Source organism: Eptatretus burgeri, chromosome 1, assembly GCF_056783735.1.
Source record: "Eptatretus burgeri isolate ZD-2024b chromosome 1, Ebu_testis_v1, whole genome shotgun sequence".
Lineage (NCBI taxonomy): Eukaryota > Metazoa > Chordata > Myxini > Myxiniformes > Myxinidae > Eptatretus > Eptatretus burgeri.
The window spans coordinates 39,419,077-39,443,935 of NC_140961.1; the positions used below are offsets into that span (position 1 = coordinate 39,419,077).

At 43.5% G+C, this 24,859-nt stretch overlaps 1 protein-coding gene across 6 annotated transcripts in view; it reads left to right on the forward strand.

Moving 5' to 3' along the window:
* LTN1 (listerin E3 ubiquitin protein ligase 1) overlaps positions 1 to 24,859 on the forward strand; it is a 234,765-nt gene that overhangs the window by 178,138 nt on the left and 31,768 nt on the right. For all 6 annotated transcript variants that reach the window (XM_085880249.1, XM_085880254.1, XM_085880253.1 and 3 more), the window contains 5 exons: positions 11,295 to 11,472; positions 11,631 to 11,838; positions 21,089 to 21,251; positions 21,660 to 21,767; positions 22,554 to 22,696. In XM_085880249.1, coding sequence (XP_085736375.1) covers positions 11,295 to 11,472; positions 11,631 to 11,838; positions 21,089 to 21,251; positions 21,660 to 21,767; positions 22,554 to 22,696 — 800 coding nt within the window. The remainder of the gene's footprint in view (positions 1 to 11,294; positions 11,473 to 11,630; positions 11,839 to 21,088; positions 21,252 to 21,659; positions 21,768 to 22,553; positions 22,697 to 24,859) is intronic.

Here is a 24,859-nt window from a genome sequence, read left to right on the forward strand (position 1 = left end):
CTGGTTTCCTAAGGTGGGTGCGAGGTTTCATGAATACCTCAATACAATTATGATTTTGAGTTTCTATCCGTACGAAACTGCTCCCGATCTGGATGCAACGTCAGAATGATTTTTATCTTTGTTTACCTCGCAAGTGTTTTTAACATTGTGTTTTGTTATATTTATGGTGTAATATGAATTTGTGATTGGAATGATGCTGCTTGGAATGAAAATAGAGAGAGATTGAGTTTAAATGAGAATCAGGAAATGATACGAAGGCTTCCACTGGTAACATTCATGGATTCGGAATTTTCAGATTCACCATTGTGACGTTATTAAAATCCTTTGTTCACTTCATGAGTGTTTGTAACATTGTATTTTGTAAAATTAATGTCATTGTATTAATTACCTCCACCACCGAAGGTGAACGAGGTTATGTTTTCACCCCTTTCTGTCTGTTTGTTACTTGCGAAATCTAAAGATTTCATAAGTATATTGATGACTTCCTTCATCTGGTTGTGTGTTTGTTTGTTTGTTTGTTTGTTTGTAGGCACGATAACTCGAGAACGGAAGAAGCTACCAATGTCAAATTACACCACGTGATTCAGGAAGCTGATGGCTAGTGCTGATTAGATGTTGGTCAAAATCGGTCAAAGGTCAAGGTCACGGTGAGGTCAAACATCCAAAACATTCGATTTTTGATTGTTTGGTACAGAATCATCGTAGAAACTTCTGGTTTGCATCGCTACCTTCTCTCGAGACAGCTTTTATTAGACAAGGTCAGAGGTCAAGTTGACGATTTCGGAAGTACTAGTCTATGACTGCTTGTTTGTTTGTTTGTTCGTTTGCTTGTTTGTTTGTTTGTAGGCACGATAACTCGAGAACGGAAGAAGCTACCAATGTCAAATTACACCACGTGATTCAGGAGGGTGATGGCTAGCGCCGATTAGATTTTGGTCAAAATCGGCCAAAAGTCAAGGTCACAGTGAGGTCAAACATCCAAAACATGATAACTCGAGAACGGAAGAAGTTATCAATGTCAAATTACACCACGCGATTCAGGAGGGTGGTGGCTTGCGCTGATTAGATTTTGGTCAAAATCGGTCAAAGGTCAAGGTCACAGTGAGGTCAAACATCCAAAACATTCGATTTTTGATTGTTTGGTACAGAATCATCGTAGAAACTTCTGGTTTGCATCACTACCTTCTCTTGAGACAGCTTTTATTAGACAAGGTCAGAGGTTAAGTTGACGATTTCGTAAGTACCACTCTATGACTGCTTGTTTGTTTGTTTGTTTGTTTGTCGGCACGATAACTCGAGAACGGAAGAAGCTACCAATGTCAAATTACACCACGTGATTCAGGAAGCTGATGGCTAGTGCTCATTAGATGTTGGTCAAAATCGGTCAAAGGTCAAGGTCACAGTGAGGTCAAACATCCAAAACATTCGATTTTTGATTGTTTGGTACAGAATCATCGTAGAAAATTCTGGTTTGCGTCGCTACCTTCTCTTGAGAGAGCTTTTATTAGACAAGGTCAGAGGTCAAGTTGACGATTTCGTTAAGTACCAGTCCATGACTGCTTGTTTGTTTGTTTGTAGGCACGATAACTCGAGAACGGAAGAAGCTGCCAATATCAAATTACACCACGTGATTCAGGAGGGTGATGGCTTGTGCTGCTTCGATTTTGGTCAAAATCGGTCAAAGGTCAAGGTCACAATGAGGTCAAATATTCGATTTTTGATGGTTTAGTACAGATAACTCGAGAACGGAAGAAGCTACCAATGTCAAATTACACCACGTGATTCAGGAGGGGGATGGCTAGTGCTAATTATATTTTGGTCAAAATCAGTCAAAGGTCAAGGTCACAGTGAGGTCAAACATCCAAAACATTCGATTTTTGATGGTTTGGTGCAGAATCATCGTAGAAACTTCTGGTTTGCGTCGCTACTTTCTCGAGAGACAGATTTTATTAGACAAGGTCAGAGGTCAAGTTGACGATTTCGTAAGTACCAGTCTATGACTGCTTGTTTGTTTGTTTGTAGGCACGATAACTCGAGAACGGAAGAAGCTACCGATGTCAAATTACACCACGTGATTCAGGAAGCTGATGGCTAGTGCTGATTAGATGTTGGTCAAAATCGGTCAAAGGTCAAGGTCACAGTGAGGTCAAACATCCAAAACATTCGATTTTTGATTGTTTGGTACAGAATCATCATAGAAACTTCTGGTTTGCATCGCTCCCTTCTCTTGAGACAGCTTTTCTTAGACAAGGTCAGAGGTTAAGTTGACGATTTCGTAAGTACCACTCTATGACTGCTTGTTTGTTTGTTTGTTTGTTTGTCGGCACGATAACTCGATAACGGAAGAAGCTACCAATGTCAAATTACACCACGTGATTCAGGAGGGTGGTGGCTAGCGCTGATTAGATTTTGGTCAAAATCGGTTAAAGGTCAAGGTCACAGTGAGGTCAAACATCCAAAAAATGATAACTCGAGAACAGAAGAAGCTACCAATGTCAAATTACACCACGTGATTCAGGAGGGTGGTGGCTAGCGCTGATTAGATTTTGGTCAAAATCGGTCAAAGGTCAAGGTCACAGTGAGGTCAAACATTCGATTTTTGATGGTTTGATACAGAATCATCGCAGAAACTTCTGGTTTGCGTCACTACCTTCTCTGGAGACAGATTTTATTACACAAGGTCAGAGGTCAAGTTGACCATTTCGTAAGTACCAGTCTATGACTGCTTGTTTGTTTGTTTGTCTGTATGTCTGTTTGTTTGTGTGCAGGATATCTCAAAAACTTGTGGACGGATCTGGATGAAATTTTGTGGACAGGTTAGGTGTGTGAGAAGGATGAACTGATTATATTTTGGTGAGGATCCGGATCTGGATCCGACTATGACTCGAATCTTTAAAATGCTTCTTCACCATTGAGAGCTAAACTAATACATATAGCACGATATTTCAACTCGATGGGCACTCGGTCGAGCGCACACCTCCGCCATGTAATGCCTGATCCACGAGAACATATCTGGCCCAATACATTTTTGAAATATCGTGTTATACAATGCTATATCGTTTTTGACTCGATTTCTCAATTGTTAAGAATCACTTTAAAAAATAAATAATTATTGTATCCCGATCTGGATTTGGATCTTCACCAAAATGGAATCAATTCGTCCTTGCAACACCCCCAACCTGTCCACCAAGTTTCGTCCGAATCTGTCCACAACTTTTTGAGAATTTTGTGCTATATATCTGTTTAGCCTTATCTCTCAATGGTGAAGAATCACTTAAAAAAATTCTAGCAGTCGGATCTGGATCTTCACCAAAATCTAATCAGTTAGTCCTTATCACACACCCAACCTGTCCATAAAATTTCATCCAGATCTGTCTTCAACTTTCTGAAATATCCTGCACATACAGACAAACAGACAGACAGACAAATAGACAGAAAGGGGTGAAAACATGATTTCCTTTACCTTCGGTGGCGGAGGGAAAAAGTTGTGGACGGATTTGGATGAAACTTGGTGAACAGGTTGCGTGTGTTGCAAGAACGAATTGATTCCATTTCGGTGAAGATCCGAATCCGGATCTGGATACGAGAATTATTCTTCTGTCGCCACTCCTACAAAACCTAGATATGTGGTGCTTCAGAGATTCTTTTCCTTTTGTTGTGGTGCAGGTTCTCCCATCTCAGCCAAGGAACTCTGTCGTTCCGTCAGAGTGGTCAACGGCTTCTTGGTCACCTCCTGACCAAGGTCCTTCTTACCCAGTTGCTTAGTTTGGTTTGACAGACAGCTCGAGGAAGTGTCTGGGTAGTTCCATCTTCTTTCCATTTCCTAATGTTGGTGCTCACTGTGCTCTTGTGAACTTTCAACACTCGAGAAATGGCCTCCTCACAATTCTCAGTCGGAGTTCTATGGACAGTTCCTTTACTTGGACTTCATGGTGGAGTTTCTGCTCTGACGTGCACTGTCAACTGTGGGACCTCGTATAGAAAGTTGCGTTTCTTTCTAAATCATGTCCAATCGATTGAATTGGCCAGAGGTGGACTCCAATCAAGTTGTGGAGTCATCACAAGGATGATCAAAGGGAATTGCATGCACCTGAGCTCAATTTGGAGCGTCATAAAGGAATTTGGAGTGTCACAGCAAAGGGGTTGAATACTTGTTGATGATGCAAGACATATCAGCTTTTCATTTTGAATTAATTTGTAAACACTTCTAAAATGATGTTTTCACTTCGTCATTATGGAGTATTTTGTGTAGATCGGTGACAAAATTTTTATTTTTTTTAATTTAATCCATTTTAAATTCAGGCTGTAACAACAAAATGTGACAACGCTGCAGATATCGAGCTTCTCCACACCTGTAACTGAAGGAACAGATGAATGGACTGTTCATTTCTCAGATTGTTTGTAATGACATTGTATACCCCATGCCGACAGGTAGAGAGCAGCACTTGTCCGCTTTGTGCCATTACATGGATGTCTCGGCACTGACGATGACGCAAGTTTCCAAGGAGGATGGGTGATATTGTCCCGCAATGTCACCTCCGGCCTTTACAAACGCAGCACCTCCTGATTGCTCATGAGATCCGATGGAAATCTGATGGATATCTTTCCAGATGTCATGAGAAATTTTTGTAATGAGATGTCATGAGGTCTGGGTACATTGGTTTGGTGTTCAGTGACACTTTCCAAACTTGTTATTCTGTATCAAAGCCCTCATTAACTCCCGGCTGGCTGATTTCACGCTTGCCATCGACAGCGTTCTGCATTCCATTCCATTTCCTTTGTGCGGTACAATTTTCTCGTTCAGCCCTCTTCAGCCATTCATGTTATTTTGCCTTCGCACGAGTTTTCATTCATGCGCAGAATGTTGTTTTTCAACTACCAAATTAATTACGTTGACAAAATTCAAACAGAAGGCGATCAAAGCCGATTCCTGGAGCTCGCCTCTGAAAGACGTCACTTTTCTCTTTGTCCTCAAGCTGAATGACATCATTTGCGGCACACAAAACGGCTTGTTGGCTAAGAATTGCATGAGTGCATGTCGCAGTGTGATTAAACAAGGATTCGCGGATACGTAAAGTGGAGCCTATCATTGAAGTTTGGTTCTTTGCTGATTTTTCTGCAACCGACATTTTTTGCCAACCAAGAGTTGATTGCACCAGCCGATGTTTTTTTTGTTGTTTTTGTTTTTTCTTTTCTTTTTGGAAACACATATTACACATGGTTGGCAAAAGTTTAAAGATTCGGCAAAATTGGCCGTTTAGGGATTGTACTCTCATGATGTTATGAAGCCCCTACAATTTTACTGATCAGTCACGTCAATTATGAACTCGCAGTAATGATTTGCTCATCAAGCATTTGTGGTGCAGACTGGCAAACCACAAGTATTTGGTATGCAGTGATGGCCGTTTGGCCTTGCCTTGCATATTTTAGACATCCGTGTTCCCTCTTGGACACAAGGAAGTTGTTTTTCTTTTGCGTAACTGGTTTTCCTTCTTCAGCAGGGTGTGCACATGAACAAGATGTGGAATGCGTACCAACTCCTCACGTGACCCCTCGCCTGAAAGCCATTCATTGCTGTCCACCCGAGACTTCCGTGTTCCCTCCTTTCGGCAAAACCGTGCAATTTATACGATATTATTTGCCATTGAGCATTATTTTTATGCCTCCGCTGACGAAGTCGCCGGAGGAATTATGTTTTTGGGTTGTCCGGATGTCCGTCCATACTCATTTTCTGTTTTCTCTGCAGCCGCTTATCGAATTGACACACGATTTTCACCGTAGGTTCGACTATTCGTTTGGAATGATGTTGTGATAATTACGACATCATAGGTCACGTGGTGTGGCAGCCGTACTGGAAAAAAAGGAAAAACTTTGGACCTCTGTGTCTCCGAAACCGCATCATGGAAATCTTTTTATACTTGGCACGTGTCAAGTACTCCCCATGGGAAATAAGTGTGATTTTTTTTTTTTTTGACGATGTCACAGGTGGCTTCGTTATGACATCATAATTGCATATGTCGAAGGCTTTATCCAATCGGTATGAACATTTTTGAGGGTCATCCCAGGATAAATTGTATGGCGGAAAAGGAAACAAAATTGATGATGTCATCGGTCATGTGGTTCAGCAGCCAAATATATATATATATATATATATATATATATATATATATATATATATATATATATATATATATATATTCTTACCCAGTTAATTATTCGTGATTATATATATATATATATATATATATATATATATATATATATATATATATATATTTGTGGATTTTCACCCGCCCGGCATGCGGGCGACCGCCTTTAGCTCAATTGCGGCCACACGCCCACCGAACGAGCAATCTAGTCGCAGCTTTCGAATCAGCGCCGAAACTCAGCTACGGGTGTTGTTAACCACACCATAAACCAGCCAACTCTTCTGTCCATGCGCCACAGGGTCGATCGCCGAATTGTCGATGTACCTAATTATTCGCGCGGACAGAAATGCCTGGAGTTTATACCTCAACGGAGCCTGCACGAAAACGAGCCGCTTTAAGCAGCTCGTTCCGTTTGCGATTGCCGAGCGGTTTTATATCGCCAAGCCCCGTCGGACCAGACGTACGTTTTATCGGCTATTAATCAGCCAGCTCATTATTCTGAACGCAATTATGGCAGTCAATGGAGGAAGGGACCCAACGAGCAGGTGACATTCACAAATGGGGACATTTATTTCCACACAGGCATGCAAGCAATGCAATGAATGGGGGGGGGGGGAATGCGGATAAAGACACGAGGAAAAACCTACAGCAGATGTCTATTTATTATCTACATGCACTTAATCAGTTTTACTTGGTGGACAAGGTGCCACAGACTTTCATGCAAACCCCAAAAAAGAAAGCAAGAACCGGGCTCGTGAGCCTTTATAATTGCTCGGAGACGGGATGACCGAAGGGACTCCGAGAGACCGAGCGGGCTACCTGCCACCCTCTTGGTGACTCGCTGGGCGACCCTCGATGTCTCTTCCCGCACTCCAACCTCCGAACTCTCCAAGCTCTCTTCCCGACTCCACCACACCAGCGCAGCACGAACGTGAACGCTCTCTCCCAGCGCTCTTCTCCAACTCGTTCGTTCCTTGTCGACGACCCGGCGCCTCCTCAACCGCTCAGCTGGACTCCAGGCTCCAAACTCCACTCACCAACTCGACTGCCTCCAAAATCATCTCCGACATGGCTGAACAGATTGAGGCGAAACTTTATAGGTATGATCGCCTTTCCATGAGGAACAAAAAGTTCTCCACCTCTGATTTCATCAGTCACATGGTTTGGTCGCTATGAATTTTTGAACAATAAACTTTTGAAAATATTCTCCAGAACGGTTTGACGTATCGAGGGGAAACGTCACCCACATGCTCCCCAGGCTTTGGGTAGACCATTGTGTTCACGAATAATTAAATTAATAGGTTCCATGGTGTGGCCGCCGTATTGGATTGAACAAAAATCATTAAAAAGATTATTTATCTTGAACCACTTCATCAATCGACGTGAGACTTCACAATTATGATCGAGGAGTCACGGGGAATATATGCTTTAAATTATCATCCTGATTGGACACATGGTCTGGTAGCCATAATTATTTAATCTTTGAATCTGGGTTCAGGGATTTATATAAAACTTGGTACAAGTATGGATAATGATGTTACAATGTTGGTGGAGTCGTATCTGTCGACGCCATGACGTTATAGTTCCAGTTAATATCTCGCTCGATGTTGAATGTGTTGAACTTTTGAATGCACGGGGTGTCGAGTGGCTGAGAGGTGAAGACAGGCAGGTGCTTTTATTGGCTGTCGTCGAATGGCCGACCATGTGCCACGCATGGCAGACCTGGATTAACAACGTTGAACCTGCAACAAGCCTTATGAGCCAGAGGGCACCAATGCATTCCAGAAGAATCTGGGAGAAATCCCTGAATTGTGGGTAACTTCATCATCCATACTCGAGTTACGAAATGAGAATCTCACTAATCAAGCTGCAAGTGGCCTATCCAGAATAGGAAACATTTAGCGCCATCTACTGAACAAATTGTAATTAGTAATTACAATAATCCATTTTTATCGATAATGCAATATAGTCAGGTAAGAAGTCCAACTAACTCGCTTAAAGCCTCTTCGTTAATGAGCCTGATTCATCCCACCTTCTTGTGGGTTTCGCCAAGGGGAAGGTTTGGCCCAAGTCTTTCACGAACTGGCTGGCCAAGCCTGACGTTCAACAGGAGCTGATTTTGGCAAGAATTTGGAACTTGTTCAGGGTTCCAGTGATAACTCATGTACTTTTCATAAAAATACTTAATGCGCACCAGCTAATGCTCACCGACGGGTTCCTGGCTTCTTGTCCATCCGAGAGGCAGCGCAAACTGCGATGCAACGCCCTGCCAGCGAAGTACCAATCCGACAGTTTATAGTCGTGCTGATAATAATCAAACGCAGACTGTACAGTTCAAATGTAAGTGTGCTTCCTCAGCACCTCCCTGTCAGACGAAGAGGTCTACATAAACCTCATTTATTTATCAACCAAATGCTGAGTGAGGTATGCGCGTGTGCTAACCATCAATGAAACAAGGTGACGCAACGTTTTGGCTGTAAGCCCTTCTTCAAAGAAAGAGGGCTTAACTAAACCTACACTGATTTATTAGTGAAAATGATTTCTTTAATTTTGGAAAACATCTCTGATCCATCAATGTCAAATGTACCACACATAAAAAGCACGATTTGGTTTGTGTGTGACTGAATTATCATTCAATGTGGCAGTGTAATCGGCTAACTGATTGATTAATTTGCTTCTGTCAAGTTTTGCTTCTTAATTTGCTCCCAATGAGAAGAATCCCAATGTGTCGGCCAATTACAATACAGCTTGAGAATCCCTTTAATTTTTCATGCATACGATTGTATAAAGCACTTACCTTGTGTAGGCCTTCTTGGGTTGGGATTCTCATTGGGATTTCCCTCCATTCACAGGTCAGAGATGTGGGTGGGTCTTTATTTATTTATTTATATATTGACTGCTTTTTGACGTTTGCACGTGGTACATGCTCGGGAGCCTCGTTGGTATGCATTGCTGTCTGCACTATCGCTGATGATTCGCCAATAAGTGATGAAACCGGTCCGGTGGCTGAGGGGTGTGTAGCATTGGGATTCTCATGTGTGTAGTAAAGGGATTCTCAAGTTGTAAGGAAATTTGTGATTTGTATAAATGATGACTTGAATCATGTAGTACATTGCACTTACTTTTTTTCTTTTCTTTTTTTTTAAATGAATCAGCACTGACAACAAATATGAGTGCCCACATATACCATGAAAATTGTACAAAAGTGGTTGGGGCAAGAATCTGACTGCAGTGTCATCCACCGGACGAGGAACTTGCTTTCCGCGGCTTCAGCGACAGTGTACCCACCCTCTTCCCCACGGGTGTAGTTTTGTGGCTGCCGTTCGCTAAATACTAGCTCATCTGCCTTTTTATGGTTACCATTGGCTTATACTAGCTCATCTGCCTTACATCAACGGATCCACTACCCTTCTCGGCCACCTGAGTTGCCAAAAATCGGTCCAATCCGGATGAGTGTCTTTTTAGGAGGCACCATCATAGTCACCCTCCCCACGAGCAAAGCCGACAACCAGACCATGCAGCAGGTACCACTGGGATACATATTACCAGTGGCAGTCCCAAAAGACTGACCTGACGGCGGTTGATGATACACATTATGGACGTTTCGCTTGCTCGGCAAGTTTTTACTTGTGAACATTAACAGTAGATAGGGTTCAAGTCGCAACAGGCCGACAAGCAGCTTAATCTGAGTCTATCATGTGGGGTTTCTTCTTTGTTCGTCTCCAATCAAAGCAGCTCCTGTTATTGATGCATCAAGCAACCCCACCTCCCCTCCCTTTACTAACTACACTTAGCATCAACCATATGGGTTACTGCGTTAAAGCTGTAAACCCATGTGAGTTCCATCTTGAAGCTGAAAACTGACAGCTGTTGACATGGCTGGCAAGTTTATTGGCTTAAGAATCGACAAGGCAAACTTATTATGACTGCATGAAGGGAAGGAATTGCTTCCAACAATGCCAAAAATTAATTTTATTGGCGCATCTGCTCTGACAAACTGATGTTTGTCAGCCCGAGTTGCACTGTTAGGTCCGTTTACACCAAACCTCAATGGCCTACGGGACCAGTCAAGCCGGCTGTGAAGTTGTATTTATATTCACTCCGAATGGCCTTAAATGTGTCGTTGAGTTGTGAGATTTACTCACTCAGTTACACAGATTACACAGACGAGCCACGGGTCCACATCATCAGGCTGACGTTATCCCAATCAACGTTCGGAGGAGAGGACCACCTGCGAGGTCACCACCCCTCTTCGGCTTTATCTGCCTGGTCCCAATGGCCATTGCAGTATGGTGTGAATGCAATACACCTATTCTGTCCGTGTAAGCGAGGCTAAAAAGGAAAACATTTTCTTCCTTTTTCACTTGTTCAAAGACCTTTTTTGCCTTTAGAGACCAAATAATTTTGTGAACATAACCCAACCCCGCATGGTAAACTTCCACACAATATATCGACTGCATAAAATACTCATTTTTAACTTATTTTTCCGCCGTTGTTCAAAATGGACCTTTTGTTCTGAAACACTACTCAATGAAAAGAAAAAAACCTGATGTTTACATTAATTATTTCCGTCATTCATTAACATTAGCATTTAAGGCGAGATTATTTGTTCGAACACTTGTCCTTTTGTTGGGACTCGCATTCCTCAAAGTTAAATCCACTCGGTTACAGAAATTTCAAACTTCCCAGAAGCTATAACTCTCTATGATAACAATAACGACAATAATAATGATGAGCTACCATCCTACCGTATAAAATAAGGCAATTTTCTGTGTGTATGTTTATCTGATAATTATCAAATCAAAAACGGCTGGGTCAATCGCCACCAAATTTTGCATATTTGATTCATGCTGTGGGTACCCAGGGTCAGGTAATGGGCACAAAATACCCACCTATATTTGCCCCACCTCCCCTACATTCTCCCGCCTCCACCCTGTTCCCCCAAGGTGGCTTCCGGAGAGAGCTGATACTTCTAGTCAAATTAAATATGTATTGTAGTTATACCATGTTGTTTATTTTTTTTGTCTGTGCAATTAAGGAATGCTGTCTGATTGAGGGCTGGAGGGACAGCAGGCTCAAATCTGTGATTCGCATGGATCATGCTGCAGAAATAAGACCTCCACCTTCACCTTTCTTTGCTCCCAGTGTGGAACGCGTGGTCGAGAAGAGCTTGGAGCTGGTTAAGACAGACCATCAAACTACCTCTGACACAAATCTTTTCAACCCTGATTCCTCCCGCACATCCCTTATCGACTTGTTTCTGTTTCACGTCCTACCAAGTGCTGAGGAATGGGACACGCTCAGGGCGGATGTGGACACCATGGTATATTCGTCTCAAATGGCATTGTCATACTCACCATTAATATCAGAAAAGAGACATTTTCTTTGTAGCATTATGCACAACTATACATTTCAAGGCAACTATTGCGGTTAGTCTTAAATGTGCTTCTTTTTTTTTTTTTTCTCTTTCATTCTGATTAGGAATTGAATGCTGCATTTTTGGAAGGAAGACTGGTTTTGGTGGAGCAGTTGTCCTGTGCATCTCCCGAACCTATAGTGCGTCCCTGTCAACCCCAAAGCACCTTTCTTGCCGCTGTCACCTTGATCAGCAAGCTTGTGGTGCAGCTCTTGAGGGACAGAAGAGAATTTGCAGAGAGGCTTCAGGAATCCACGTCACCTGAAATCTCAGGTACAGTGCCCGATGCTACATTTCAATCTTTGACATAATCTATACGCATGACAAATACAGGCTGTGGTTTTCGACTCCAGTTTCTAAATCTTGAACAAAAGCTGCATTGCTCAAAGTAAAACTTCCATCTGGGTTCTTTTCAGGACATCCACATATTCTCCATTTTTGTTTTTCGTTTTAAGCACACTTGCGGTGCATTTCAATTGCATTTGAAAGTCGGTTTATAACTTCACTCAAATTCTCATATATATTTTTTTAATTTGTTTATTAAACTCAAGACCTTTTGTAACCTGCTTATCACCTTCATCCCTTGGCTGATTATATACGGACATGGACCTCTGGGCATGATAAAAGGGTGGGAAATATGTTGGTGCTCATGCTTGCGATGGCCTAATGTTTGCTTGACATTCCGACCAACTCTTCATTCTTTCCTCTTTGTGCTTTAAATAGCCATTTCTAATTTGGCCTTGTCTAATGCATAGCGAACAAATATATATACATATATTTTTTTTAATCTTCAAGAAATAAATGGGTAATTTGCCGCTAGCACCATTTTTGATAAACTTAAGCCTGAACATAAATTGCCAAAGGGATGAAATTGTTTGAGTTGATGGATCTTCCTTCTCTCCTTTCTTCCCCTCAAAATGATCCTACACAAGTGGAAAAAAGCAGACACTGCTGAAAATAGAAGGCTAATAAACAGGAGTTTTGTTACTTTTATTTTTTTCTTTTTTACAGATGTAATTGTCGATTGAATAGAAATCAGGATATTAAAATCCATGTCTGTTAGCTTCATGATAAAATAGAGTTGGCATTTGAGGAAGTCCATACTGCTTGAATGGAGTGACAGTCCAGTGATTATCCTGTACTGGTCTCATGTGGTATCCAGATCAGAAGAGATGGGTAAAAGGCAAGGGTAGAGGTCAGAGGATCAAGGTTCAGGAAGAATTGTTGGAGGCAGTTTGGATTTGTAAATTGTACAAGATAAATCGAGGAAAGCCTGACTTATTTGGTGCTGACTTTTAAAAGGTGTGTACCTACGTATGTACTGCATATATGAATTTGAGAGCTGTTGGGATTGGAGGGAAAACGTTCAAGCTGGAAGTTCAAACAAGTGGGAAAATTAAAGTACATACCTGGGGTTCGACATTGAATGAGGGTGGCAATTGCAGAGAGAAGGGAAGAAAAGGTGTAGTCTGTGGAGGAGTGTTTCTGGGGGTGGTTCACAATCAAAGAATTCCAGGTCGGCTAAGGGTGAAAACGTGCAAAATTCTAATAAGACCAGTTCTCGTGTATGGAGTGGAGGCCTGGGTCTTGAGAAAGGAAGAGGAGATATTGCTGCAGGTGATGGAGATGCAGATGCTGAGAGGGTTCATGGGGATCTATCTCTGAGGGAAAGGAAAAGGAATGAAGATATAAAGAGATGGGCAGGAGTAAAGGACATTAGTGAGAAGGCATGGGAGGACATATGCATTGTTTGGGTTTTGCGCTCTTGCGGAAGGAATCGGTTGTGGTCAGACAGGTCTTTGATATGGATGCAGTTTGCATGATGAGAAGGGGAAGACAAAAGTTGAGGTTGAGGAAGTGGTGACAGGAGCATGAGAGAGGTGTGAGGGTGCTGAGGATCCTTGGGAGAGAGAGGAGTGTGGATGGAAAAAAAAATTTTTTGTGGCTGATCCCACAAGAAGGCATGATTATTTGAGACTATTGTAGTAGTTGTAGCAGTGCATATGTTTACTCTCGCCGAAGGATTCGGAGAGGGTATTGCATTTGGATCCATTTGTTTGTATGTTTGTCTGTTTATCCGTCTTTGTTGGGTGGTCGCGAGACTACCGTTATTCTCAGGTTTTCCGTCTGTCTGTATGTATGTAATGGACAGCTCTGGAGGCCAGAGGAGTCAACCAATTTTGATGAAACTTGACTGGTAGGTTCATACCAGGATCGAGTTGTATGCTTTTGAGCACCGCTGCTATGGATGCCACCGTTGCCTAGCAACGGGACTTTGAAATTTTTGAAAAAATCTGAAAAATATTTTTATATATATATATTTTTTCGAAAATCAAAAATCGGCTTCCACGCTTTTATGCGCACTATAATCAACCTCTTTGTCAAAAAAATTCAGCCCGATCCGTCAAAAACTGTATGACTGGTATGCAATTATATAGCGACCACCCACGTCACCTACCGGCTTGTTTGTCTCCACAGAACTTTCATGTTTTTCTCTCACCTTCAATTTAAAAAAACACCGTTTGTCAATTAAACACCCTTTTGAGGATAATTAAAGGCCTTATTTAATTATATCCTTTATCAGGCGCATCCTCGGTCACCGCTTTCTCTGGGGTCTGAAGGGGTATCCTCGGTAACGTCACTGCGGCTGAAGCCGCTATGTTTTTTGGCCTGCTTAACCATGCCTTGACTTGGAGCAGGCCACAACGATTTCTTAATGATAAAGTTTTTTTTTTTCTTCACTTTCCTCATTCATATTATCGAATGTCTGTTCATCAGAACTCCGAATCGCTGTCTACATCGCTTTCGTAAGTGCTCCAGTTTTCATATTAGGAGTTTGGAGTGATTTCATTTATGATATGATACAATTTTCCACGCTGTACTCTCATGGCCTAATTAAAGTATATCGTCAGAATATGATTTCAGCTTTGAGGATCGGATATCGTCCGAACTAAATGTGTCGAAATCTGAAGTGAAATCTGATAATTTAAAGAAATAGCGAGTCTTTTAACTATGCAAATGTACCTATTTACTTTAAGCAAGCAAGGCTATGTTTCCTCCTTCTCTATATATACACAAGAAAGTGTGGAATTTACAAAGCATTAAACTTATCTTTTTCTACTGTTTGGAGAATTATATTGAGTGAACAAAAGATTTAAGGATGTACCAAAATTAACCAGCTTCATTGAGCTACAACTACATGGTTTAATGCATTCACTGCTTCACCTCATGCCCTGTCGCCCAGACGGACTGCTTATCCATAGCATTTGCTCGATCTGCGTCTTAATTTTCGGAGGTTTTGTAAGGTGCTCTGCAGGCAATCAAAAGAAATCTGGTGAAAAACAGAGGTTTTAAAATTAAGTTGTGACATTTGTGTGGACCGCTAACGATGTACCACGTGACGCCTGTACGGATGAGCAGGCAACATGGTGGATTATCTACACTGTTTATTTCATGGGCGATTAAACTTTGCAACGTCTCCAGGGTTGTTCTACATTAAACAGCAACTCTTGTGGATAAAGTCATTATTTGAACGAATTGATTTTATTTCTTTAACTGCTGTGTGCGTGGTGAAGACTGGCTTTAAAGTTAAAAGGACCCTATATGGTATGCAGCTACACCCTAGCCAGCCGTTCCTTATCAACCATTTAATTGGAATGCTTGCTTGAGTGCTTAAGCCACTTGCCGAGCACACTATTGTCGATAGCGGTACCACGCTACGTTGTTCTGAGCGAATCGTTCAATCACTGTGAACGCTTTTGCCACGCCACATCATTCGAAGCGAGTGGTTCGTGCTCCGTCGTCCTGAGCGAGTGGTTCGTGCTTCGTCGTCCTGATCGAGTGGTTCGTGCTTCGTCGTCCTGATCGAGTGGTTCGTGCTTCGTCGTGAAACGTCTACATAAATGTATCGTCATCTTTCGGTGAAAGCTACTCAGTTTTTGGGTTGTATACAGTACGTACTGTGGTCTGCAATTACACTGACTCCAACCTGCTGATTTCCAAAAACTTACTGATATTGGCCAAGCACTTTTGTGTGCGTGTGTGCGTGCGTGCGTTTCATAAAGCATAATATATTCTCTCTGCTAACTCCCCTCTTCTCCCTTCTCACCCTGCCCTTCTCTCCCTCTCCCTCTCCCTCTCTGTCCCATCCTTGCTCTATCCCCTCCCAATACAGTGCAGCATCCTCCTCCCACACCTCTCTCTCTCTCTCTCTCTCTCTCTCTCTCTCTCTCTCTCTCTCTCTCTCTCTCTCTCTCTCTCTCTCTCTCTGTCTCTGGACATTTCCGGACGGTGTTTGTCTCCGGATGTGTCCTGGCTGGTTTTGTCTCTGGATGTGTCTGGGCAGTGTTTTTGTCCAGGCTATATTTGTCTCCGGACTGCTTGGCCCCAGACACGCCCAGGCAGTATTTCTGTCCTGACGAGACTTTGTCTCTGGATGGGAGTTTGTCTTCAGATGTGTCCGAGCAGTGTTTGGGCCCAGACGGCTTGGCTCCAGATGCGTCCGATGGGTTTTGTCTCCAGGCCATGTTTGTAGTATGACTGGTGGAAAATGGATTTCAGGCATTATTTTGCTTCCATCTTCACTATTATTCGATGTACAATCATTTTGATGAGACAGTATGAATCGTAATTAATGCTCCAGCGCATGTCTGCCCCCCCCCTTCCTCTCACTTCACACTGTCTTCCCTTCCCCCAGCACTTATCACTCCCACACCCCTCCTCCCACACCCCTTTTCGCTCCCCCTCCCTCCTCTCTCTTTTCCCCTCCACCTCTTCACTCTCCCTCCCCCACCCCTGTCTCTCTCTCCCTCTCTTTTCCCCTCTTTTTCTCTCCCCTCCCCCCCTTAGCATCCACGTTAGCAAAGCGACGGGTGGTATTTGCTAGTATCTCGTGCAGTGGTTCCCAACCTTTTTCTGATCGAGTACCACTTGGAGGTCCCATACCGTCGCCGCGTATCACCTGGTTCCAGAAAAACTCAATTCGATAAGAAATCAATTTATTCACAAGTAGAACACACAAATGAACTAACTGCCAACAAAGAACAAAATTTAATGCGAGGGCTGCATCTGTTTCTTCTCCACCAGCTGGTCGATGTGGGGCATAACTTTGCTCACAGCACATCGGAAATCATGCCCGGGCGCAGCAAGACGGTTCCGGCTCTTTGACTTGATGGTCATCATGGCTGAGAACCCCTGCTCACACTCCCACGTAGAGGGGAAAATCAATAGCTGGGGAACCGCGTGACGGGCTAGTGTCGGGTACGAGGAGGCCATGGTCACCCAGAAGTTCATAGGAGAGCATTCCTTGTGCTTCGTCTTTGCTGTCTCGTCAGCCTGGATATCTATGAGCTCCTCTTGTTCCCCGGTCCCGACAGGCTGATCGCCTGGTTCAACGGAAAACGGATTGGTGATGTAGGCACAACATGTAATGTCTGGGAAGTAATGCATCAACTCAGTCTTGAGCAGTGAGAGGTGACGGATGATTTCTTGGGAAAATTCATCATTGGGCTCGCTCTCAAGGGTAGTCAGGAGTTCGAACATTCCTTGGCATTTGCTCTCCACGTTCTTGATCCAGAGGTCCAACTTCGGACAAATGCTCCCAGCTTCGAGATGAAGTCTGAGACTGCAGTTGGGCCCTTGGAATGACAGGTTTAAGTGGTTGAAGACCCCAAAAATGTCCGACAGGAAGGCCAACCTTGAGATAAACTCCTCGTCCTCCAGATCTTTTTGAAAATCGTGTTCTTTCTCCGTGAAGAATACGAGGAGTTTCTCCCTCAGTTCAAAGAGACGCCTCGTCGTATTCCCCCGGGAGAGCCAGCGAGCCTCTGTGTGGTAGAGGAGACAGGTGTGGCCGTAGTCGAGATCTTCACAGAGCAGTTTGAACAGCCGAGTATTCAGGGCGGATGTTTTGACGAAATTAACTATTTTGATTAATCGGTTCAAGCATGATAACAAATTCGGAGGGAGTACGTTAGTACTAATGGCGAATCTGTGTATGAAACACTGGACACCGGTGGCGTTTTTAAATTATTTATTTAATTTAATTTTTTATTTTTAAGGTTGAGCCCGAAAGTGCCCACCGAGAATGCCGTCGCGTACCACTAGTGGTATGCGTACCACAGGTTGGGAACCACTGATCTAATGTATATAGCTTTCCAAACACTGACTCACTGACATATTAAAGATCAGTGCCTTCCGGGTGATATAGATAGCTGAAATTTTCCCTGCCGATGGACATTGAAGCCAGTACACTGGAAAAAAAATCACAGAATCGTCGAACAACATCCATAAATGAAAATATACATATATATATATATATATATATATATATATATATATATATATATATATATATATATATTTGTATATATATACACTACCGGTCAAAATTTTTCAGTTTTTACTGAAATTTAAGCAGTTCAAGTCCAGTGAATAACCTGAAATGGTACAAAGCTAAGTGGTAAACTGCCAGAGGTTTAAAAAAAGTTTAGGTTACCAAAAACTGAAAAATAATGTAAATTTCAGATTTGTTAAAAAAGGCCCTTTTCAGGGAACAAGTAATGGGTTGGCAACTGCAGCTGTTCTGCAGCATTGGAAGTAAATTAAGCCTTGAAAGTTGATGCAAACAATTCCGACAGGTGTCCAAACTTTTGTTGATTAGTTACAAATCCTCTGTCTGAATAAAAGCAGTGTTGGAACAGACTGTTGCTACACCCTCTGAAGCATTATTTGCACAATATTGCACTGCAGGAAGTAGTATATTGCAATCATAATGGTGAGAAAAAGACAATGAACAAAGGAAGACAGACAGACCATTATAACCCTTAAATGTGTAGGTCTTTCCTTTCGAGAAATTGCAAAACAAGCCAAGGTGTTAGTGAGTACAGTTTCCTACACCATCAAAAGGCACTTGGAAACTGGAGGAAACTCTGACAGGAAGAGGTCTGCAGACCCAAAGCCACAACACAATCAGAAGACAAGATTCTGAGAGCCAACAGCTTGCGTGATAGGCGGCTCACAGGACAGCAGCTTCAAGCACAGCTTAACACTGGTCGAAGTAAGGAAGTCTCAGTTTCAACTGTGAAGAGAAGACTTCGAGCTGCAGGTTTGACAGGTCGAGTGGCAGTAAGAAAGCCATTACTAAGATGACAAAATTAGAAAAAGAGGCTTGCCTGGGCCATGAGGCACCACCAGTGGACTACCGAAAACTGGAAGAAGGTCTTATGGACCGATGAATCAAAATTTGAAATCTTCGGTTCATCACGCAGGGTTTTTGTACGTCGTCGAGTTGGCGAAAGGATGGGTCCTCAGTGTGTGACACCAACTGTCAAGCATGGAGGAGGAAGCGTGATGATCTGGGGCTCTTTTGCTGCATCCAAAATCGGCGACTTGCACAGAGTGACTTGCACCGTGAACCAAAAGGGCTAACACAGCATTTTGCAACGCCATGCAATACCCTCTCATCTATGCCTGGTTGGGCAGGAGTTCATCCTACAGCAAGATAATGACCCAAAACATACCTCCAGGCTTTGTCAGAACTACATTTGAAGAAAAGAACAAGACGGTAGGCTTCAAATCATGGAATGGCCAGCACAGTCTCCAGACTTAAACCCCATTGAGCTGGTTTGGGATGAACTAGACAGAAGGGTGAAAGCAAAGCAACCTTCAAGTGCAATACATTTGTGGGAACTTCTGCAGCAGTGTTGGGAAGAACTTTCCGAACAATATTTGATTTCCATTGTGGAAAGAATGTCACGAGTATGTTCGGCTGTTATATCTGCAAAATGTGGCTGCTTTGATGAGTCAAAAATTTCGTTTAAATTTTGTTCAACAAAACGATTCCATGATTTCTTTTTTATCTGCAATTGTTTATTTGTTCATTGCCTTAATTTCAGAGTACATTGAAACATTAAACTGCTTAAACTTCAGTAAAAACTGGAAAATTGTGTGTGTGTGTGTGTGTGTGTGTGTGTGTGTGTGTGTGTGTGTGTGTGTGTGTGTGTGTGTGTGTGTGTGTGTGTGTGTGTGTGTGTGTGTGTGTGTGTGTGTGTGTGTGTGTGTGTGTGTGTGTGTGTGCGCGCGCGCGCATACCAACGAGGCTCCCAAGCATGTACCACGTGCAAACGTCAAAAGTTTTGACTTCCCCCTCCCCTCACACTTCCTTCTATTACCCTTATGTTGCCTCCATTCTCCTCACGCTGCCTTCACTTTCCATCACGCTGCCTTCCCTTCCTCTCATTCTGCCTTCCCTTCCCCTCACGCTGCCTTCCCTTCCCCTCATGCTGCCTTCCCTTCCCCTCATGCTGCCTTCCCTTCCCCTCATGCTGCCTTCCCTTCCCCTCATGCTGCCTTCCCTTCCCCTCATGCTGCCTTCCCTTCCCCTCATGCTGCCTTCCCTTCCCCTCACACTGCCTTCCCTTCCCCTCACGCTGCCTTCCCTTCCCCTCACGCTGCCTGCCCTTCCCCTCACGCTGCCTTCCCCTCCGCTCATACTGCCCCCCACTCACGCTGCCTTCCCCTCTCTCATGCTGCCTTCCCCTCCCCCCACACTGCCCCCCATGCTGTCCTCCCCTCCCCTCACGCTGCCTTCCCTTCCCTCCCCTCACGCTGCCTTCCCCTCCCCTTACGCTGCCTTCCCTTCTCTCCCCTCATGCTATCCTCCTCCCAACCCCCCCCCCCACCACCATTCTACTCTCCTGAGGTCAAGGAGAGGAAGTGGTGTCAAAGAATGTGTGAATTGGAGAAAATAAAGGGTTTTTTTTGGTTTTTTTAGCACTCGGATCTGCTGCTCAGATCAAATACGCAATTCGTCTCAGGTTAAGAGATTCTCAAGCTTATCGTGTGTGTGGAAATTAAATAAAGGCATGAAAACTGGCATGCCCCCCTTCCACAGATCTCCTAATGTCTCTGTTCCCCACTGTTTTGTCATTCCCACTCCCGCCCCTCTTGTCTCATGCCCCCCTTGCTGTGCGTTGTGTGTTAGGTCTCATACGAGCCTCGACAAGGTATACAAAAATAAAATGCCTTTTTTGATGATTGAAGGAAAACATCCTTCCTTCCCTACCCTTCCCTCATGCTTACCTCGTACCAAAACCCCTCCACCCCCGACGGACGGTGTCTGGGCATTGTATAGTATGACCCGTTTGAACGTGCTGTTTTAACGTACCCAATTCCGTTCAATCCTGTTCTAATACTGACATAAGGAGACCATCCCTCCCACCCCCCCCACTAACCCCGTTTCCCCCATCCTCGTCGCTCCCTCCCAAAGTGTACAGCAATGTGTGGTGAGGCCTCGCTCTCCAACCCCCTTCCTCGCTCTTCCGCCACCTTCCTTGCACCACCCCCTCCCCCCCCATATATATATATATATATATATATATATATATATATATATATATATATATATATATATATATATATGTACAGTATGTATAAATATCTACACGGTATATGCTTTTTTGTTGTAGAAGGTTAAAACAATGACAGATTATTCTCTTTTATATCTGTCTCTTCCCTTCCACAGAGTCCTGGCCATGCATGCTCCTTGCTGCACATTGTTTATTCGCAGCACATTGCTGCACAGAGACCGACATCGACACCTTCCTGGGTCCAGTCATTTATTTGCCTTGGGATGTTGTTTTCTCCAGTGTGAGCCTTATGCAGTGCCTGCACTTTCTCTTTGGCAAGTGAGTCTTCCTGGCTCATAGACAAAGCCATGAGAAACTCGTTGTGCTCATGGTGATTTCTGCAGCTGTGATGTGTATTTGATGGACCGCAAAGACACAGGATTGTACAAAATGTGCAGTAGAATGTCGTTGGTAAGATGAGACGAGAAGAGATTACCTTTCAAGTGGTTGGAATATTAATGGAAACAAATGCGGCGAGGGAAGGGAGATTTTGAAGGTGATACCGAAAGCAGAAATTCAAAATGTTCCCACAGAGGTTTTGTCGATGCATAAATGTATTTGACGAAGACAAATTTGTTGCCATCAAGCAAAGTTATATTCTTTTGTTGGCAGTTTTCCACCCACACATTGGTGCTTTTTAAATCTCTGTATCTTATTCTTTCTCCACACTCTTTCCTTGCTTTCCAGGGCCATGGAATTGGGAGGCCGCTGGGTGCTGACACTCCAACAGACCCTAGAATATGCTCGAAGCATTGGCCTGCAGCCTACAGCACTACCATGGGATCTTCCTTCTCGGTGCGGTCAATGGGGGAGCACAAGCTTCCAAGACTTCCTTTTATAGTGTCTTCGCCATGCTATTTCTTGACTTCACAATGTTTCCGATAGCTAAGATGTTAACTGGACAGTTTTCTGAAATCTTGTTGGAGATGTGATCATTACATTGGTATGGGCTGACAGGATGGCCGAGATGTACGCACACTCACCTCTAAACTGTCTAGCCTGGGTTTGAATCCCGACGTAGCTATAAACTGTCATCTCGGTGTTTCACAGGCAGGGTGATTCATCTATGTGTGTGCCGTCTCTTGGATGGACGTTAAATGGGCGTCCGGTCTGCCAGCATTCGTTGGTGGACGTTAAATATCCCCACGGTGTCCTTCGCGAAGAGTAGGCGAGCTATCGCCATCAGCCTGACAAATATGGGGTTTGATCATGTTATTGGAAAGCCTCGTGTTGGCTTAACAGTTAGGGTGGCTGGCTTAAGATCTTAGGGTTTCGAGTTAAACCCATTGCCATCAATTGAATTAACACCAGGTGGGTTGACTCGGCCTGTCATCCTTTCGAGGTCGGCAAAATGAGTACCAGCTTTCTGGTAACAGGGGCACTGCATCAGCGGCACAGCCGTGCCCACAGAAAATAATGCAGCCACAGGCTGCGCACAAATATATAAATAAAATGTTAATGGAAGTCTTTTGAGGACTATTATGGCAGTTGTGATTTTGCTCTCATTGCCCAGTGAAGGTTTTATGGTAACACGAATTTTGCTTGTGATTATTTTCCCCTCATTACGTTGATTATCCTCAGGCTGCCCCCACAGACTGAGAGTGAATTGCAAACCATGGTCGCACTACAACCTTTCATTTCACCTGAACAGCGGCAAGATGTCATGGCTGTTTGTGTAGCCTGCTTGATGACGGTCTCAGAGACGGAACGCACTCGCCTTCACGGTGTGTCTTTATAATGTTTCACCGAAATGTGGTCTAATTGCTAACTACAGGGTACTTGTGAGTTGTTTTTCTTGTATACCGCTGCAGCCTAAGGTGTCGTTGGCATGGTGTTTTTCGGGTTGTCCGTCCGTGCATGCGTGTTTCGGAGGTTTTTGTTACGGTGATAACGTGTGAACCGCTGAATAGTGGGGAAGCATATGTAAGTTGAAAAAAGTCCCATGGGTATTTAATGATTAAAGCAAGCCACCGAATCATCTTTATAAGGCCCCAAACAATCAAAAAAAAAAAACTGTAAAAAAATGGACAACATTTTATGAGATCATCAAAATGGCCACTATGGATGGGATGCTTTACATCAGATTTCCAGTCATAATTTTGAAACTTACTTGACCAAATGTAATGACGTTGGCACCAAAATGGTCAGGATGACACTGCAGAACTGTTGCTACTATTTTCAGACAATGGCACTTGTACATTTTTGTTCACAACCAAGTTCCCTTGCATAAATTACTCAGATATCTCTGGGTTTGAAACCTTGATGAGATGAGGCGCTACACGATACACATTTAAATAGAGAATTTTACATCCCTACTCACCCCCCCCCCCAAGATGTAGCAAGTCTGGATGTAATCAGCCCAGAACTGTAGGAGGAGTAGTGTGCCAAACAAACACACATGGACACCGGTTCATGAATAGGAAGGATGCTTTGAGAGCTGTGAAGTGTAATTCCCAGTCTCCAGCTCAAGCAGTTCTGATGTACACAGCCATCTGCATGGCCAACTGCATGGACCGCTGCATCACCGTGAAAAGTGGATGACGTGTATTTTCAGCATCAAATTTGGCCATTTTTTTCCCAATGAGCTTCAGAGATTCAATGGTTTCTCTCATTTCATCATGGGCAACTCCTGTTTGTTCCAAATCGCTGACTACATAAGCTTAATTTAATCTTTCTCCTTTTGATACAATCTGTTCATGTTGATCACTGCATGTGTGCTTTGAAGAAACATTCTCCATTGGGCATGAATCATGCCCTGCAGAGTGATCACATGTGCCTCCACACCTCCCTTGGCATGTTTACCTTCAAAGGTTCGGTGACAGTGACTGGCCCATGCAGCCCTGCATTAGTCCAACAGAAATATAGAAATATAGGCCACTGTTTTCCATGTGAGCTCGGAGAGTATGCAACTGAGCCATAACAGTGTGGAGCTCTCCAGGTCTCAGGAGCAGGTGATCAAAGTCGTTGCATGCCATTTGTAACTGCTTAGCAGGCATATATAGTCCCATATCCAGAGCAAAAAACTGTTAAGCCGGTTTGGATCAACTACTTTGGTGTTGATTCCCTGGAGTTTTTTGAGTGCAGTTAGCAAGGTTTTCCACTCATGAGCAGGAACTGCATTGAGTGGTGGGGTGGCAACAATTGTCAATGGTATTTATTTGCTGGTGATTGACTTGTATGCTGCTTCGGTTAGAATATGTACTCTTATTATCTGTTGTTCATTCCTTCAGGTGAAGTTGCTGTTTCATCATATTCATTGCTGCATTCAATTTTCACCAAACTTGATACCATAGGGTCACCTCTGTTTGCATCCCGACTTCCTTCGAGCTGAGATATCACCAATGTCCACCCAAGGAGCCAGGCGTAGTCGGGTAGATACACATTAGTGAGAGGCTTTCGAAGGAACTGTCCTTGCACATTGAAAGATAGATATAGTGGATGTAGCATACGTCCCCGATCGTCATCGATGGTTTGGGCAGGGGAGTGACGTCAGGAAGGTGCGACAATGGTGCTGATCCTGGAGGCTGCGTGTGTGAGCTGTGATTAAACTCCTTGCCTGGAAGGTCGACCCTCTCAGCGATATATTACAGTGGACTTGATGGCTTTGTGTTTTGGGGGGGAAATTGCATTCAAGCAGTGTCGTGATTGTGTTTCGTGTGTTCTTGATAGAGCATTCTGAAGGATGACCTGACAAATTTCCATGATCTTTCTTGTCACCAGACTGATTGCATTGATAGATTGCCACAGCTGTGGCACGGAGTGTCCTTACACCATCAGGTGTATCTTCTGCAAAGTCCACATTGTTTATCGCAAAAGAGATTTGCCTTCCATTGACAAAGCTTGGAGGAGAGTACATTCCCTCATTCAGCACCATTTCCTCAATAACA